The sequence below is a fragment of the Chelonoidis abingdonii genome, chromosome 1 (assembly GCF_003597395.2).
Source record: "Chelonoidis abingdonii isolate Lonesome George chromosome 1, CheloAbing_2.0, whole genome shotgun sequence".
In the NCBI taxonomy this organism is placed as follows: domain Eukaryota; kingdom Metazoa; phylum Chordata; order Testudines; family Testudinidae; genus Chelonoidis; species Chelonoidis abingdonii.
In genome coordinates this window covers 188,855,790-188,875,447 of record NC_133769.1, presented here as the reverse complement: position 1 = coordinate 188,875,447, position 19,658 = coordinate 188,855,790, and the positions used below count along the sequence as shown (strand labels likewise).

At 40.0% G+C, this 19,658-nt stretch overlaps 1 protein-coding gene across 2 annotated transcripts in view; it reads right to left on the bottom strand.

The window, feature by feature from the left end:
- The window catches only part of LOC116828569 (multidrug resistance-associated protein 1-like), a 54,108-nt gene that overhangs the window by 18,028 nt on the left and 16,422 nt on the right, over nucleotides 1-19,658 (bottom strand). For both annotated transcript variants that reach the window (XM_075073189.1, XM_032786894.2), the window contains exons 5-15: nucleotides 16,875-17,052; nucleotides 15,640-15,894; nucleotides 13,003-13,068; nucleotides 11,540-11,677; nucleotides 10,920-11,066; nucleotides 8,701-8,785; nucleotides 8,512-8,578; nucleotides 7,194-7,320; nucleotides 5,335-5,511; nucleotides 3,179-3,346; nucleotides 1,387-1,573 (exon numbers count right to left, since the gene is read on the bottom strand). In XM_075073189.1, coding sequence (XP_074929290.1) covers nucleotides 1,387-1,573; nucleotides 3,179-3,346; nucleotides 5,335-5,511; nucleotides 7,194-7,320; nucleotides 8,512-8,578; nucleotides 8,701-8,785; nucleotides 10,920-11,066; nucleotides 11,540-11,677; nucleotides 13,003-13,068; nucleotides 15,640-15,894; nucleotides 16,875-17,052 — 1,595 coding nt within the window. The remainder of the gene's footprint in view (nucleotides 1-1,386; nucleotides 1,574-3,178; nucleotides 3,347-5,334; nucleotides 5,512-7,193; nucleotides 7,321-8,511; nucleotides 8,579-8,700; nucleotides 8,786-10,919; nucleotides 11,067-11,539; nucleotides 11,678-13,002; nucleotides 13,069-15,639; nucleotides 15,895-16,874; nucleotides 17,053-19,658) is intronic.

The following is a 19,658-nucleotide window of genomic DNA, read 5'->3' as shown; positions in this document are numbered from 1 at the left end:
GGTCTCTGGAGGGGGCGGTCAGGGAACAAGGAATGGGGGGACCAAAACAAGTTTGATATAACGCAGTCTCACCTATAACGTGATGAGACTTTTTGTTCCCCAAGGACCGTGTTATATTGGGGTAGAGGTGTATCAAGAAAGAGAGTAAAAAAAATTGCAGTGATAATATAAAATTGTTTCTTTTTGGTCTTGCTGTCATTTAAGTCAATAAGCCTGTTAAAATAAAATTGTTTTCTGCATACATCTGTTGTGCTGAATTCACCTATAATTTTGTCCACATATCCTTTATATCCATTCACAGCCATGCTTCTACTGCATGCTACAAATGAACATTCAGAAAGGTATTTGCCTGTTCTAGGATATTTGTATATCTGTAATATATAGTAGCTGCTTTTTAAAGTTTATGTGTTAATTATCTTTACTTACAGTTGTCAGGAGTGTCCCCTTACATGTCTGACAATAATCTCTCTGTTGAACCTGGCCTATTTCATTATGCAAAAACTGATTTGCTTCCATCTCACTATTTTTCATAAATATATCATTACCACAGAAGTCTTGCTAACCAAAAAACATGTTAATTTACACAATAGCAGCATCTTTTGCAATCTGAGAATATAATTATTGTTTAACTGCTATACAGAAATAGGAGATACAAAACAAGGAATTGTTTGTTTCTCAGCACTAGAGCAATACATTAAGAAATACAAACTTAGAAACTTTCCATATAAAGTGTTTCCCAGCAATATTGTAAGAGCTATCAGTTAGGTAAAATGTTAAGCCTAAACATCTCTCTGAAAAGTGCAGAACACTTTCTTTGTATATTTGCAAGAGGAAAAGAAATGCTCTCAGGTTGACAATTCCTATGCCATACTATACCATAACATGTTCCATGAACTTATGGAAATAGAGGAGGGTTTCTAATGTAACACCATGTAGATTAGTACCAGCAGGAATTACTGTAATAACTAAAAATGGCTATAAAAGTCAGAATCATTGACGTGTCAGATAAATCAAAATGAATCTTTGACTACAGTCAATTCGGAGTTGACAGGACAAAAAACCATAAGCTGAAAAAACATGGAAGTTTCCCGTTCCAGGAATTACTTATATTCAGATCGAACCTGGTCACATGAGGGCCTTTAGGTGCCTGAAGTCAATGATTTACTATTCCAATAGTGCCTGAATTTTATTCCAGTTTATAACTTGGAATCTCAGACCTAGCTGAATTCAAACAAGTGATAGAAAGGTGAAAGGCACTGTATCCCTTTACCAAATCCTTGTGCTATTCAATCTCCTAAGGAAAAGAATTTCTTTGCAACTGATGTAGAAAGATAAAACTAGGTTTTAGGAAAATATGGTATATTCAAAAATATTATATGTGCTCACTTTTCATTTGAGATGTCTCTTCACTTTTATTTTCTGCACTGAAGACTTGAAGCAGTTCAGCAAAGTTAGCTCTTTCTGAGAGCAGCTCTTGGTAGGTCCCCATATGCGCTATCCTGCCATCTTCCATTACAATTATAACATCTGTCTGAGGCAGGAGTGTCAGGTTATGGGTCACTAAAATACGCGTCTGAAAAACACAAAACATTTTCTTTTTACCATATGAAAATGAAGTGTGTACTAACAGTACAGGGTTCTTTTTTAAAAAAAAAGGAGAGTTGCATATGGAATTGTCTTAGGAATTTATCAAGATAGCTCTTTAAAGCAGCCAACTAGATTTGAAGAAATTGTTACCATTGTTACATACTACAATACACTAATTATCAAATGACACATTATTATGCTGCTGTTGCACATGGGGTTCTTAAGGCATGTTGTATCACCTTTACAAATAAAAATACTTCAGAATTAGGGAAGTGCTCATTTTCAATGATAACAGAAGACCATGAAAACTCGAGTTTCTTAGTAAGAGTCCCTCTAAATACAACCTAGCACCATATCTATGTTGATAGCAGCCCTGTTCATCCTGTTCAGGTATCTGTCACTACTAGTGTTTTCAGTACTGGAAACTCCTTTTTCCAGGTGTTTATTACCAATAAAGCAATGAAGAAGAGGAGGGTAAGAGGGAAGTAAAAAGAGAAACATCTCCACTTCCACCAATCCTTGAATTCCATAGGTACCAGCTAGCAGTAAATAATCTGCATAAATCAGTAATATTGTGGAAATCTACTTTTCACCAAGATATTTGACTCTTTTAACAAATTTTAAATGAGAAAACTCCGTCACCTGTCTACTCTTCCTCAGGGATTCCTTTGATCACCAGAAAACCTTTTTGCCACTCATAGTGGATGCAACTTCCCATCAAGTAAATTTGGAAGTTGAATCTAGACAAATTCAAACTAGAAATAAGGTGCAAGTTTTTAACTGGGGCAGGTGCAGGGTGTAACTAACCATTGGAACAACTTCCCAAGGGTTGTGGTGGATTCTCCATCACAAGCAGTTGTTTTAAAAGATATGCGGTAATTCAAACAGGAATTATTTGGGGAAGTTCTATGGCCTGTGTGTGATGCAGGATAACTAGATGATTGCAGTGGCTCCTTCTGGCCTCAGAATCTGTGAACCTTAGGTCCTCCTTTCAGCCAGGTAAAAGATCAATGGTGACCACAAGGCCCTTCCTCCCTCCTCACAGATAGAATCCACAGCACTCCTAAAATCTCAGCCAGCTAACGAGCAAGGGCCAAGCTGGAAGCCCAAATATTAAATGACTCTCTGTGACTATAGGTATATCTACACTGCAATAAAAGACTCTCGTTGGCCAGTCAACTGACTCAGGCTCCTGGGGCTAAAAACAGCAGTGAAGACATTCAGGCTCAGGCTGGAGGCCAGGCTCTGAAACCCCACAAGAAAGATAGGTCTCAGAGCCTGAGCTCCAGCCCAAGCCCAAACATCTACACTGTGCTTTTTAGCCCTGAGGCCTGCAAGCCTGAGTCAGCTGCCCCAGACGCTGAAACTTGGTGCCACAGGTTTTTTATTGCAGTGTAGTTGTAGCCTTTGAGTCTTCCAGATCAGCCCAGGTTAAGTGTTGACTGTGTCTGTGTTCATAAGACTGCTTGATATGATTCAAATAGCACAATCAGCAGGGCTTGCTCCCCCTCTTTACCATAACAAGCCCACTCAGACACGATTGAAGATTTTCAATTTACCTGTTGTACTATGTGAAGACTGATTTCTTTACCTTGTTTTTTAAGAGCCCTGAGGGCCCAATCAGCTTCTCGAAAAGATGCTTTCCGACATGTACATCTACAGCAGACAAGGGGTCATCCAGAAGATACAGGTCAGCATTACTGTAAACAGCCCTAGCCAGATTCACCCTCTGCTTCTGCCCCACACTTATATTCACTCCCTAGGAAAAGAAAAGCATTATTAGATCAAAGCAGTCAAGAGAGACACACATGATTTACTGTCATTCTGAACCAGCATGTCTAGCTCCTATCAGTTACACTATACCACTAAGTGAAAATAGACTGTGTAAATCACTTCCAGAGGAGATACCACATATGAAACATATTTATGGTAGTTTTAATATATGTGTATAATTTATTTTACATTCTTCTTCAAGGTTATAGGGTTAAAAGTAATTGTTTACAGCTTAAAACTGCTGTTGTAAGTCAACTATAGAGCATGAAAGTACGGACACAGCTTTACTTCAAAAGAGGAACTTTCTACAAGCGGCTATAAATCCCCTTACAGTTTTACAAATGTCCACTTAGCTTTATTTGAAAGAGTTTACAATTACGCTTTTTCCATTCTGGTTCCCTTGCTAACTTTGATAGGAGCTCTAGCAAACTCCCAAGCTTAGAACTAGAAAAGGATATGGATGTATTTTATACAGTACATCTCCTTTGTGACAAACATATGTAACCTTTGAAAAAACAAGAGTGATTTGTGATAGGTGAAGTATCTGCATGATTGTGCACAAGTTGGGAAAAGGGGTAGAGAGAGGAAAACAACATTATGGATTAAGGAAACTCTCTCCAGCTTGATACTAGTACTGTAATAGCTTCATGTATTTTACCTATAAGTAAAATAAGAGGTCCTGGACTAGGTGTACTTCCCAACCCTGTAGTTCTAACTAATGGGAAAACATTCTACTACCATATGTTACAGGCAAAATACTGTAATTATTGTATTGCTTCTATGAAGAGTGTGTTTATCCAATACACTAAGATGGCACCTTTATGATAGTTTCTTCCTTCTCTATCTTACAAAAGATCAAAAACATTTTTGTAAAAATAGTCAGGATTGAGATAAATACAGGAGAAATAGAAATAGTTTCATAAGAGGGTGCAGTAACCTATTAGCATGCCTCAGTTCCAACCACTAAGCCTTAAAGGAAACCTGCAGATATAAAATGCATACACTTAAACAGTTTTTATTTAACATGCTAAATGTCCCAGTTAACCAGCTTAAGGACGTATGGGTGGCTGATGTTAGAAACAAACTTTATCCCTGATAAGCTTCTGGCTCCTGCTCTCTGATCTCCTGGCATTTTCTATGCAAGTTATATTACAACCCACAGATCCAAAAGAGCTGACATACAAAGGGGGATCAGCTTAGTGATTTTTTTTTTTAATAATGACCTAATTTTACAAAGTTTTTTTATAGAAATATTTTTATCCTCTATAAGAGGGAAGCACTGGAAAAAATTGGCAGAGTAACAGTGACAACAACAATTATTACTCCATCATTTTTTAAAGTCAGTTTCATAAAGTTTGTTTGGACATTTTTGTTTTACTTTTTTAAAGGGGCTAAAACAATTAAAATTAAAAGATTAAGACACAACAGTGGTATCTGACAATTTTTCCATCAACATATCCAGGCAAACACGGTAGATCATGGAATGAATACCAAAATCCAAAACAAAATAGAGATGGAGGTTTTCAGAAGCAACCAGCATTGGCTTAAGTCTGTTCCCACTGATTTCATTTGGAGCAGAGTTAGGCCTTTCCAGTAGTTTTCATGTTTGATGTCAATTAAGCTACATCTACACTAGAGAAGCTACAGAAGCGCAGCTGTAAGATCTCTCATGTAGCCACTCTATGCTGATGGGAGAGAACTCTTCCGCCAACATAATTAATCCCCCCCGCAATGCGTGGCGGTAGCTATGTTGGCAGGAGAAGCTCTCCTGCCAACGTAGCGCTGTGCGCACTAATGTTTATGCTGGCATAATTTATGTCACTCATGGGGTTGGTATATTCACACCACTAAGCGACATAAATTTTGCTGACATAAATGTAGTGTAGACATAGCCTTAGCAAACTAAATGCATTAGGAAGATATTGTGAACTAGAGCTCAGCTGAGTGACTGCATGTGATGTTTCTAGTTCTTACCCTTTCTCCAATCTCTGTTTGATCCCCATTTGGTAACTGCTCCAAATCTGGTGGTAGAGCGCAGGCTTCCAAAACCCTCTCATAATACGGCCTGTTCAGACCTGAGCCAAAGAGAATATTTTCTTGCAAAATGGAATTCTGAATCCAGGCCTGCTGGGAAACATAAGCCACTGAACCCTAATCAAGAGAAAAGGCAAAATACTCTCATTTGGACAGTTCTACATGTGGTAGGATAGCATTGTAAGAACATCTGCTGTTCAAATTATATTTCAAAGTAAAGTCATTGGTTATTACTTCTAAATATTAGCATAATCAAACTCTTAGAATTCTAAAAAGTCAAATGTTCCAGACCAAGCTATTGAAGATACTGGCTGAAATACTGTGCATGTTATGAGCGCATGTGCACACTATACTCTGTCACCCTTACATGCATTGAGTAAAATCTTACTCATTGAACGGCCTCACTGAGAGCCATTGGACTTCTTGCATACTAAGTACTCAGTGCACATAAAGGTAGCAAAACTGGACCTGTACTTAGTATGTGACAAATACAGGAAGATTATGTTTTGGTTTAATTTGCACTTTTTAAGTAAAACCAGTTTTGAAGCATTGCTCAGTTGGAATAACAAGGTGAAGTACTGCTTAATTGTGGAGACTCCTGTGGTTAGTTACACAGTGTCTTTATGTATCACTGATGATCCAGCTGGATAAAAATGTCAACTACTAGAGACTAACATGGTTTTATGGGACAGGAGTGATGATTTTAAGAGCTCCTGAGTATATGATCGTAGTGGATCCTTCTGACTTAAATGCATAAATCTATTAAAATCTATTAATTTTATTAAGAAATATGATGAGATTAATTGACATCATCCTCCACCCAATGAATCCATACTAACTCTTCAGTAGCATACTCTATATAGTTCCCTGTCCCAAAAAGGGCACCCCCCGCCATTTTTTGTTGTTTTTTTGATTTCCACTAAAATGTACTAAATTTATTCGCTTACTGTAAATTAGCAAGAGACTTCAGACTCCTCTTATTTAAACATTAGTGAAAGGCAACATGATCTAACAGATTTACATAGGAATGGAAGAAAAGGACTCCCAAATTCTAATCTTACTCCAAAGTGACTCAAACTCAGGAGTTACCTGACAACTCGGCACTTATCAGTATAAAGGGGACTGGTTAATCTATTTACAGTGTTTGGAATTATAAGTATTGTTATTAGTGTGGGCTATAATGAGAGGTTATCTTTCTGCATAGCTATTTTAGCTTAATATAAGCCTCTTTATATTCTATTTTATTGTGATGGGCACTTGGACACTTCCCTCACTCTGTTCAATCACAGAAAAAGTTTATGCCAAGGGAGCTGTTATCATTGAGAGGGGCAGAATGAACTTCCTTCCATCTCTCCCCACAATTCACTTTCCCCAATTTAAATGGTTTCTCTCTTTTCTATGTGTAAGCCACTGTGAAAAGGCTGACTGTCTCCTGCAAAACTATATCATTGCTCCAAATGAGTTATGGTTGTATCACTCTTCTAAACCAGCCTCTGTAGGATGTGTAGGCTTGATGCATGACCTTAATCCTAAGGATTTTTGCAATGAATAATTATAGATTTACTAAAAAGGAAGACTAAATCATATTTGTTTTAATGTAGGTGACTGCGAATAAGTTAACTTGACAAGCAACATGAAAGCCACCCAGTCATTTTTTCAAAGGATCCAATGGTCAGCATACTAAAAGAAATGCATCCATTGTCAATATATTTTTTTATATTTCCAAATAAACCATCTTCTGTAAAACAGTCATATTGTAATAGTGTAACTGCAGAGACAAGAAATAAAATCAACTTTACTTTTCTTTGGACTGTTCCTTCAAACTTGTTCATTTCTCCAAGAATAGCAGAAAGGAGAGATGATTTTCCAGATCCAACCTGCCCCACAACAGCAACTAAAGAGCCTTCCGGGATCTTCATGTTCAAACTGGAAACATTTAGGAAGACAAACAACAGTTATCCTCTATAAACACTGTACTGTGTATAGAGTAGAATCTTCTTTAGTGGACACTAAACGGTAAAAATACAGCCTACTCCACTGTGATTGAGGAGGTGAATATTTCAGTTTGGATACCTTGACTAGAGCATACTCTGGAGCCCTGAAAAGCTATGGCCGTAAGGAGACTGTAGCATCTCTCTGAGTGTTAAAAAGTCACCGTACACTATCAATTGCAGAATCAAGGCAACAGTGCAGTAGGAAACTATCGCACAGTACAAGATTAACGTAAGAGACCATGTAAGTTTCAAAAGGAAAACAAAAACACCCTGTTTGATTTGTAGCTATTTTCACAAATGCTTTCAGGGGGCTCAGTGGTCCAGCTCGTGCAGCTACACAGAGGTACTGGGCCATCTTGTGCCTTCACGTGCCTGTTCTGGCTACCTGCATCACGAGTAACAATGTGGTAGAAGAAGCAGGATCTGTAAGGGCTCCACGTTCAGTCCCTGTGCAGGTGAGTGAATGGAGACAGAGCAGAATCTTGGCCTCCCTCTTCGCCCTACACACCTGGTCACATAGCAGTGCCAGCGCCTCAGGAAGCATACGCTGTTCTGAGTTTATTCTATTTCCTGAGTAGTGGGGAGATGGGGAATACTGTGGTCTGGGGAGTCAGTCTCCTACCTTGCTATTCTGAGACATCACAACATGCTGCACCTTGCACTAGGCAGACTGTAATGTCATCATCTAGCCTAGGGGTAGTCAACCTCTGGCATGTTGTTCGCAAGGGGAAGCACCTTAGCGGGCTGGGCCAGTTTGTTTACCTGCCACGTCAGCAGGTTCAGCCAACTGCGGCTCCCACTGGCTGCAGTTCGCCATCCCAAACCAATGGGGGTGGTGGGAAGCCGCGCCCAGCACACCCCTTGCCCGCGCCACTTCCCACTGCCCCCATTGGCCTGAGACAGTGAACTGTGGCCAGTGGAAGCCGTGATCAGTCTAACCCGCTGCATCGGCAGGTAAACAAACTGGCCCGGCTTGCCAGGGTGCTTAGCCTGGTGAGCCGCATGCCAGAGGTTGACGACCCCTGATCTAGCCAAAAGCTATGTAAACTCAGCCCAGGAGAATGTGATGCCTGTACAGATTCTTGTTCAAAGTTACTTCACAAACCTAAGACTTGATTCTTACTTATTTAAGATTGAAGGTCCAGTCTTCTCCCATCGGAAAGAAGCACCAATAAATCCCACAGCATGATCTGTTGCAATAAAGAGAAATCAACGATAAGTTACAGAGGCAGCCTCTCAGTTGATATTGCTGGCTAATCAACTTGTTACTGCAGACACTGAATCACAACAACAACAACAAAATCCTGCTTACTTCCACTGTAGTTTGTGTCAATGTCTTGAGGGTCAAGGTCTTCAGAATATAGAAAATCCTCTAAACGACTCAGAGAAACCTTTGTCTGTAGAATGCACAAACATTTATGCTATTTAAGCAATTCCTCATATATTCACCGATAAAAAAGCATGTCTATTAATTTATTTTGAGATGGGCAATGAAGTTCTTGGCACTAAATAGAAAATGTTTTCCTTATGTACGTTCATAAAGGTAGCTAAAGATTTAGTTCAGTGGTCCTCAAACTGTGGGGCACATCCCTGTAGGGAGGCACGGAGGAATGTTCCAGGGGGGATGGCGGGGCCTGGGCCAGCCCCCAGAGGGAGCAGGGAGGGAGGGCCACCCAGCCCTGCTCTGCCCCCGTATCTGCTCCAGCCCCACTCCCAGCCCTGACCTCATGCCCAACCTCAGCCCCAGTTGCAGCCCCAGCCCTGACCCCAGCCAGGGCTCCATTCCCAGACCTACCCCAGCTGTGCCCCCAGCCTCGGTCCCCTTACCCCTATTCATGTTCCCCCGCCCAAGCTGTGGCCCCACTCCCGGCTCCAGCGGGAACATGGACAGGGGTGTAGAGGAAAATTTACAGAGGGCCTTTAGATCTTTGGTCAAGGTAGTAGGCCTGAAGTATTAGTTGAGCTTTCTTCTGTGTGTAAGGAGCATGAGAAGGCAAACTGGAAAGTCCCCAAAGACAATTAGCCATAGCCAAGCCTGTTAAATATAACCGCAATGGAAGCATTAGAAAAGTCAAACCACAGAAGAACTAGATTGGGAATAACAATAACAGGAAAAGCCAAATAAGGAGATATTGTTTGTTTTCGCTTGTGACCTGCATTAAATTTTGCAATGTATTCCAAATAAGGTAATTAATACAGAAGTATGTGTAATTTGTCTGTGGTTTTAAGCTTTAAAAGGCTTGCATGTTCCTTGAATCGGGGGGGTGGGGGACAGCTACTGAGAGCTATTACCCCCCTGTGCTTGTAATCAATAAAGGAGCCTCAGGCTAATCTGATCCAAACTCAACGTGTGGTCGATTTTCCACAACAGGGGCAAGGAGGGGCGCAACCCTGAAAAGTTTGGAGATCACTGGTTTAGGTTGACAGCAGTATTCATTCAAATACCACACCATTAGACAACACTGATGCTCGTGTCTCAATGGGAAGTAGGCTCTGCTGTCTCACAAAGGTTATGTCTTCACTGACGACAAAAAAAAAAAAAAAGGGTGCTTTAGCTATTATTCTACTGGAAAAACATAGTGGAGACAATGCACTTTAGTTTTATTTAAGGTAAATTAAGCAAAGTCAACCATAGGTTGGGGTATAGTGCTGACCTCCTAGCTACCTTGTGGCAAACACTACGAGTGACTTGTTTCCATGCTCATTAGTTATCTTGCTGTTTAAAAAACACCTCTGTGTCAGTGGAGACAAAGTCTGAGACAGGTGTTTGTAGATTAGCTCTCTGGAAGAGAGAGAGAAGATTTAGCGTATAAACTGAGCAGTCCTAAGGCAGCAGTCAAGCTGGGGGAGACTGAGCTCAATTTTGTTATAATACTGCTAATTTCTAGGTTAATAAAACCAAACCCCAGGTTGAGTTCCGATTCAGCACAGTTTGTTGCCCACATCTGACAACAGGATGGAAAGGGCATCTGTTTACAATGGCCTTGTCACTTTACAAGAAACTGAGCTACATATAGAAAAAGTAGATAGAGCACAAGTAGAAATAGGAACAGTACTCATGCCACCTGCTGGTCATTCCTTATTATAAGTTAACATACTTCAAAAGAGAATATACAGACAAGTCGTGTCTTAGGCGCATTTAACATGCGCGAATTCTGCTTTGTGCAGTGGGCAAAAACAGGGGAAAAAAAGAAAAATAACAATATAAAAACTGCATCTGTAGTGCGAGCGATTCCGCCCACCATTCAACTTAATGAGTGTTTCACTATACGCAGTTTTCGCTTTATGCGCTAACCGCGGAACAGAACTCCCATGTAAGATGAGACTTGCCTGTACTCTGAAAACCCCTCCAACACCAGTGCCTCTCCCGCCCCACAAAGACATGAAAATTTCAACAAAATAAAACTAGAAATAATCAGGTGGTTTAATCTTCATCTAAAAATAGATTAAACCACATGACACTGGAGATTAATAAAGGGCCATAAATGTCATCCTTTTTAGACACCTATTCATATTTGGTTTAGGTTTTACCTGGGCTATGGCAGAGATCACTGTTGGCAAATCAAACAAAGGCAGTCGCAAAATATTAAACAAAGAGATAGATGTAAAAACTTTAGTTGCAGTTAGGACATTCTCTTCATCCAGCAGAAAATAGACTCCAAATGTAGCCAACGAGACCTTTAAAAAAAAGGGGGGGGGGGGAATGAGGTGATTATTTTTCCACTACTTGTCCCATCCTGTTTAGTTTTACTTTTCAATGATTCCTGCTACAAAAACAGAATGGTACCAGTTAAGAGCTGGATGTTGACTACAGCTTAAAGCAAACTGAAACATAAACTGTGCTACTATTCATGAATTAAAACATGAATGACTGTTTACATTACAGAAGGGGGGTCTTCTGATTAAGACACTGGACTGGACTCAATAGATCTGGATTTCATTCCTGGCTCTGCCACAGGTTTCCTGTATGACTTTGGGCAAGTCACAATCTCTCCATGCCTCAATTCCCCTATGTAAAATGGGTATTACAATAATAATTCCTGACCTCACAGAGATATTGTGGTGATAAATTAATTAATGGTTTTGAGGCTCTAAGATACTCCGGAAGAGTGATAGCTAGCTACAAAAATGGATATTGTTAAGTAACACACCATAAAAGGAATACAGGCTAAAGTTAGCATGGAGAAAGTTGTCAGGTACCCAGATGACTTCAGAACATCTATTTCATGTTCTCGAATTTCCACAACCTTCTTCTGATATGAAGGTTCCCATGCATAAAGTTTAAGAATCTAAATACAAATAAACAGAAAATTACATTTTAGTAAATCAACAGCAGTGATCATGATTGTTAAAATGAGTTTAAATTCCAAAAATTTATCTGCAAATGCTGAACAATACAAAAGTGTAAATATCCAACACTTGTTTTTCCAGTGGATAGCTTCTACAAATAAAATATTGTCCAAGCAAGACCCAATATAACCCAAAATGAGATTCATTATGAAGAATGCTATAGTGTAGCCACCTTGCGCGTTATATATTTCACCATGCCCGTTTTGGTGGATTACTTATTATTCCAGGTTACTACTATCAGCATTCATCCCCTATACATTTTAATTTATTATATTTATTCACAGAGGTGCCACCATCTGACTTCATTGTAAACCTCTTCCATCACTTACTGATGTGGGAAAGTATCAGTCTGGTAAGTCACACACTTATTTCATGTTCCTGGTGCACAGCATGTAAGACTGATCATCTCCAGGTGATGTGCCCAGACAATATTTTTATTTAATAAGGAAGTAAATTTAAAGTGTGGCCAAAGGACTCCTAACGACACCTGAAAACATCCTTCACAATTATCTAGAACACCAGACAGGGGAATTACATATACAAGTAGCTATGTGAATAATTTAATTGAAGCAAGTCTGCCCATAGAATCCGGAAAGAAACTCTTGGGATCCATCTATATGAAAGATACTATATAAAGTGGTAAAAACACAAAATGCTGAAGGGAGGCAAGGTCTCAGGCTTTGTATTGGCAAATAGCTGCCAGTCCATCATACTAGCATTTTCATGATGAAAATATTCTATACCTTACTTGCAACCAAGTAGTAACATCTTAAGGAGTATTATATACATTTTATAGCAGCACCAATGTCTATGGCTAGAAATCCACAAACTTCAGAAAAATGTAGAATTAACTGAATAATTTGAAGTACTGGCTATATTTAAAAATTGAAGAAGCATAAATGACAAATAGATTTTCAGAAACAAGAACAAATTTGAAAGACTCAATATTGTTCTTCAAGAAAACTGAAGTTTTAGTGAAGATTTCCAACCATCTAATGACAACCTATCTGTGTTGATTAAAACATAAACAAGAGAACATGATCAAAATATCATGGATAATCTATATTTTATAATCACATCTCTTATATTAATAAAGCTTTAAAAATCCACTGTAAGTGGTTATATAACAGAACATATTTTCCCCTAAATTCTTCTTTCCTACATTATCAGCTGAAAGGTTCAGTGACAAAACCCTAGTTTTCTAATAACATAGTTGCTCATCTTATTAGGCAGAACAATGCAACTCATTAGCTGCTTGTATTACCTTTATTCCATGCAAGATTTCATTTAGTAGCTTAACTCGTTGATCTGTATTCTTCATTTGGCTTTTCTAGTTTAAAAAGGAGAGAGCAATACTTACAATTTTTTTTAAAAACATCAAAGATTCAAACATACTTTATGTACTTCAGATAGTGAACACTGCTACTACTCGATTATTGGGCTTTTTTTTTTTAATATGGGCTCCTATTACCCTCTACCCCCTGTCCCAATTTTTCACACTTGCTAGCTGGTCATCCTACTTATATTGTACACCTTACATTGTCAAATGTACTTCACATTCAGTATCTGACATGTATTATACCCAATCAAATAATCCATTATATGATAAAAGGATTGGTATGTTCTCTCTAATAGCACTTTTTCTTTAAAAAAAAGTCATCTTGATATTTTGTAATACTTCCTGCAGCATGATTACAGTAATAATCATAATTAGATTCTAATTAAAAGCTTCATAATTAGAGTTTCAGTTCTCAGTGTTCTAGAGTTACAAAATAGATTAATCTTAAAAATGCTTAAACATCTGAACTATGACTTATTAAAAAAATTGTAATGTTGATGCCTTAAAATCTTGAATAGATTATTCATCATATTTTTCCATGGAGTAGTAACCATTTACCAATTGATCTTACTTTAATAGTCACTCACAAGGAGTCAAATCCTGCTCACCTACCACATGTAAGTAGTTCCAAAAAACTGATGAAACTATTTTTGTGACAAAAGGAAACAGAATTTGGCCCAGTCTGATTTGTGAGATGTGAAGGAATACTTAGGTTAAAGAGTATATTTTGAAAAATAAATTCCTTTCTCTTTTACTGATAACATCTTTGACTAGTAAAAACTGAATTTTTAAAAAATCCTCTCTTTTTACTATTTATGCTATATTTAATTGTGTATTTCCCTCAACTTGCACAATGAAAACATGCTAGTCAGTTTCTCTTAGCATCTTTCACTCTCTGGTTATTAGGATACTTAGGCAGAACACTTTGGGTTGCAAACAGTGGCCAAGATCACTGCACTCTCCTTCCCTTTCTCCTTCTCCCTTCACATGACTGACAAGATCTGTATGGTGAGGGGAACTTTTGTGTAAGAATCTGCCCTCCTCCTTCCTCCTGGTGGAGCTCAGCTGCTTCTGTGGCACTGTTTTCATGGACACATAGGCCAGACCTCTCCAGTGGTCCATGGCCCTCACTGCATGAGCAGCTGGAAACAGGGTATGCTGGGGAATACATATAGCTTCCCTTATAGCCCTGTAAAGTTTCCTTGGAAAAGATAACAGTTTGTGCTGTTTTTATTCTTTCTGTGGAGCATGGGCAGCTGCGGCCAGGGGAAGTCCATGATAAAACAGTGCCAAAGGAGATGTGGTATCAGGGAGCCAGAGAGAGGGGTTCTGGAGGTTAGGATGTTGTGGAGGCAGGATTCACAGCAGCTCGGGCAGCCTATTCTGAGTATTGGGGGACTAATCTGCCCCCTTCACACACACACCTCAGTGGGATGGCGTGAGTCAGAGCATGAAAGTGAAATCCTCACAAAGATCTCTTTCCCTCCTGCACCTTTTACTACAGACCATGGTCAGATCATTTCATCTCTGCTGAGGAAGGTCACTTATTCCACTTCCCAAACCCCACTTTAATTAATTATAGTAATCATGGAAAGGTTTGTAAAAGCTTTTTTGTTAATTAAACCTAGATTTAGGGCCTAAATCAACTGTGTATTGTTAATTAAAATGTATTGACTTACTGGCACACTCACTTCTGTGACTAACTCTTGTCAGTATTTCACACTGTAAGCAGAGTGTCTGGTTTGTGGTGTTTATCTTTAGGCATATGATTTTTTTTAAGACCTGCTCTTTACTGACAGAAGTGAAGGCATGTAACATCTAGGTCAACATCCTATGCTCCTGGAGATTAACTCCCAAAAACATATGGGCTACCTGTCCTATTTCCTTTTCCTTCTTCACCCCTAAAGAAAACTGCAAACAGGGAAAAGAAAGACTTAGGCCCAAATCAGTTGCTGACTCAATAGCGCTTCAGATGACTAGATAGCAAATATGAAAAATCAGGAAACAGTGTGGGGGGAAATAGTTGCCTATATAAGACAAAGCCCTGAATATCGGGACTATCCCTATAAATTTGGGAAATCTGATCACCCTATTTAGCACTCCACATGGCTGCAGTAGTTGTAGGATTCGGGCCTTTGGATTTTTGACTTCCATTTTATTTGATAATAAAGCTCCTGAAAACACACCTTACTATTTTGTTGGTATTTTAGTCAGTTTTGACCTAAAACCAGAAATCCTAACTATTGCCCCAAATTTGCCAACAATGAGTTGAATAGGATGACTTGTGTGTAAAGTTAAGCACATGCATAAGTGTTTGTAGGATCAGGGCCTATAACACTTCTACAGATAAACAGAATCACTTCTCTTTATTGTTTTTTGTTTATAGATGAAGTTTAGTGATCTAAATATTGATTGATTAGATATTGAAAGCTCCCCCTCCAACGAAGAGAGCTGTGACTTTGGTTATTTTGTGCCTACATTAGTTTTACACTCATGTTTAAAAAAATCAGCTCTTCATTGTAACATCACAATTTTGTCAGTATTTACATTTAGATTTCTTACCCTCAGCTGTTTTACTTTTGCAGCAACAAAAGCATTTATAGGTATAACCAAAACGAGCACTGCAACACCTGCTAGCACTGATGGGCCCAGTTCTTGCCAGAGAAAGACTATAGCCATCAGGATCTGAAAAGGCGCTGACCATAGAAGGTTGAGGTTTATGGTCAGTTCCATAAGTTGTTGGGCATCTGCTGACATCAAATTAACAATTTCACCAGTTGTATATTTTCTCCGTGAAGAATTAGCTAAGCTTAAAGCCTGCAACAGCAGCAAGAAACCAAAGTGTACAGTTACAAAATGAAGTAAATTAAAAAGAAAGCATCATTGCCTCATTTGCTGTGCACTACAGGACAGCAAATATTTTGCAGCTCACAAACTCCACACAGACCAGCTATAGAGATAGCTTCTCTCTCTCCAGCTTTGAGCTTTGTTAGCACCTAAGCCCCCTTTCCCTGGATGAGACAGGGCCCTCTACATGTTTTACTACAATCTGGTATTAGCTATGCACACATTTGCAGAGTTCACCTAAAACATCAGGTGAAAGTTATTTTAAAAAACCACAACAGTTCCTAAACTATTGTGCATACTGCAACTTTCAGAATAGCACTGCTGTGCCAAATCAAACCCAGTTTTCACTAAAATGTTGAAGATCTCAACTTTCTCCCCTAGAGAGGAGATTTCCTGGCCAAAATTTCAGCTTTCTGCTCCCACCACTTCAATGCTAGAGCAATTTAAGGAAAGGTTGCATAAGTAGTTCTTATTTTTTAAAAAGGGCTAGGGATGGAGGGGAATTCAGCCTTATTTTTGCTCAAAAATGGATGCATCATTTTTGTTCAAACTTAACAACACATACATGCAGACACATGCACAGCCCTCCGCCTTTACACAAGGCTGGAAAATTTCAGGTTAGGAAAAAAAAGTTTCAGAGAACAGTAAGCAAGTGAACAGGGGGGTAGCTCCCAATCCCGCAACCTGCCCTGCCCTGGCAGACCCCTATATCTTTACGCATTCTGTACTGAGGCACAGCTTCCCCCATTTAGTTGTAGGATGGGACTCTTCGAATGGAAACATGAAATATTAACTTCAGCTGTTTTTAGTGTTCCAGTTATAGTTTAGGCATCTTTATTGATATTCTCATCAATCTACAACATCTTTGTTTTTGTAGCACTTCTATCTTTCAGAAATGAGACATTTGCCCTTTTTAGAGGTTAGGGGGTAATGTCAGAAGAAGTGGTTACCTTTTTGTATATCAGGCCAACAGCAGCAGTCTTAATTTTGACAGCGGTGAGCATATTGAAACGCTGGTATAACTGATGGACAAGTGTCTGCAAGACAACCACGACAAGAAGAGCAATGGCATAGCCATATCCCTTCCAGTGTAAATCAGAGTGATTTTCAAACAAAGTTATCATTTCCCTGCGAATGAAGGAATACAAAGTTTTAAAATCTGTGAATTAATCAACAATTTGCATCTGGCAAATGGGTTCAGTAAAACTGATATATTTACAATCTGTGTAGTTATTATATCCACTTTGCACAGGTCAAAATGAGTCTAAAAGGTGCAAGACAGTGGAGAACTAGGATACTCAAAATGGGGGGTGGATGGAAGAGCATTCATCTGTGTGCTGCTGTGCTACCTTTGAAACAATTCTCAAATGCTTTTTCACGGAGAGGGACATTGCTGCTGATTTCACTGGTAACGGAGCACAAATACAGGGTGGTTAAAAAAAAAATCTACCTTTTTTTGTTAGAAATATAGAATAAAAAAAAAATCAGTGTTTGCCAAATGGCAAAGTATAAAAAAAATCAGAAGTCAAAATTAACTTTTGTTACTAGCTTGAAAACACACTACTACTAACCAGTGAGTGTAATAAACAATACAGAGCAGTGTTTCCCAAACTTGTTACGCCACTTGTGTAGGGAAAATCCCTGGCGGGCCGGGCTGGTTTGTTTACCTGCTGCGTTTGCAGGTCCGGCTGATCGTGGCTCCATCAGCCCGCACTGCTTCCAGCAGCCTGGAACAGCGAACTATGGCCAGTGGGAGCTGCGATCGGCCAGACCTGCGGATGCAGCAGGTTAACAAACTGGCCCAGACCACCAGGGGGCTGACTCTACATAAGCGGCGGAACAAGTTTGGGAAACACTAATATAGAGTACCTGATGGTGTCATTCTAACATTTCCTTTCAGACAATCACAGATACAGCTCTCAGCCAGGTTAATTTTTAGCACAAATTGTTCCATAGTTGAGGGTGGCAGCCGCAACAGTCTAAAGGTTAACACTAATCACTTATGTTCATAAATTCTCTGATAACCAACCAGGTGAACAACTGTGTTAAACACCTTCCCTTTGTTGATAAAAATCACTTCCTTCTCTCCCATGGCAGAGTCATTTTCAGTCTTCCGTTAAACCTGAATTGTAGTTGTTATATCACAAAACTTCCATGCTTTTGTGACTGGGATGTAGGTTTTTCTTTTTTGTTCAGCTGCTCCAGCAAACAAGAAAAATCTACATCTAAGCAACAAAAGCATGGAAGTTCAGAGTTTTGACTCTGAATTTAAGCTAACACTTAATATGTACCTTTTGAGTTAGTCTGAGCATCAGCCTTCAATTAGCTTTGCACTTCATTTGTTTTTAGCTCTTGATTCAGATTCTAAATTTTGAAATTCTTAAACATAGATTGCACAGTTGGGCTTCCCTTCGCATTTGTCACAGTTCCTGGGCTAACCGCCCCTCTGATTCCCCTCTATGTACACTCCCTCTCAGTTCTCAAGCCCCCTAGCAGTTGCCTGTCTCTTAGGATGAATCACACAGTTCTCCCACTCTCAGACCAGGCATTGCACTGCAGTTCCCTGTGTATCAACCATGATTACCTTAGGGTTGCCACCCTGGTAATATTTAAAAACCAAACACTCCAGCAAGAGTGTCAGAACCTCCCCTGCTCTGCCTCTTCCCCCGAAACCCCACCCCTGCTTACCCGAGACCCTACCACCACCCCATCCTCGCTTACCTGAGACCCCCCGAAACCCCACCCCTGCTTACCCGAGACCCTACCACCACCCCATCCTCGCTTACCTGAGACCCCCCGAAACCCCACCCCTGCCTTGCCTCTTCCCCCAAAGCCCTGCCCCTGCCCCACCTATTCCCCCAAGCTCCTGCCCCGCCTCTTCCCCTGATGCCCCACCCCATCCACTCCTTCTTCCCCCTCCCCCAGTCACTCGCTGCTTTTCCCCTCCTACCCCCTGCCACCCGGGTCAGAAGGGACTCGCCTGTGAAGCAGGGCTGGAAGCTGCAGCTGCCTGACGCAGGTAGGGGGCGGCCCCAGCTGAGTAGGGGCTGGCACAAGCGATGACCCAGTGCAAGCCCACCTCCCCCACCTGCAATAACTGGACTTTGGGTGTCCGGTCAGTAGATGTGACCGGATACCGTCAGGTCCCCTTTTCTACCAGACTTTCCAGTCGAAAGCCAGACACATGGCCACCCTAGATTGCCTCAGCAGGTCTGATGTACATGCAGACCCTACAATTCTGTTCCTTCCAAGAATAATGACAGTTGTGATCAGACAGTTTTTTTAAAGCAGAGTATTAATTATTAGAACAATAGATTTCTCTCTGAAATGTAACGGTCAAAAAAACAAAAAAACAAAACAAAACAAAGAAAAAGGTTACACTCTTGCCTGTCTGTTCCTAAGGCTTAGCATTCCATGGATATGGGGAAAGATCCAACTCTTTCAGATTTATCCTCAAAGTCTCTCTTACTGTCAGCCTGTCTCCCCTTGGGCAGCACCTGAAAATTAACCACTCACTTCCTCTCCAGAGAAGGACTTTATAACCGGTTTGCAGTTTGTTGGAAATAGGACACAGGATCCTTGAGGGTAACACTTTGCCCCATTGTGTTTCAAGTGCCTGGATGTTCTTCTCTGGACAGCCATTGTATTGCCTTCATGCACAGACCCTACTGAATTTTAACATTTTAAGCATACGATAAACATTCCACTACCTCCAATGTAAGTTAAATCAGTTC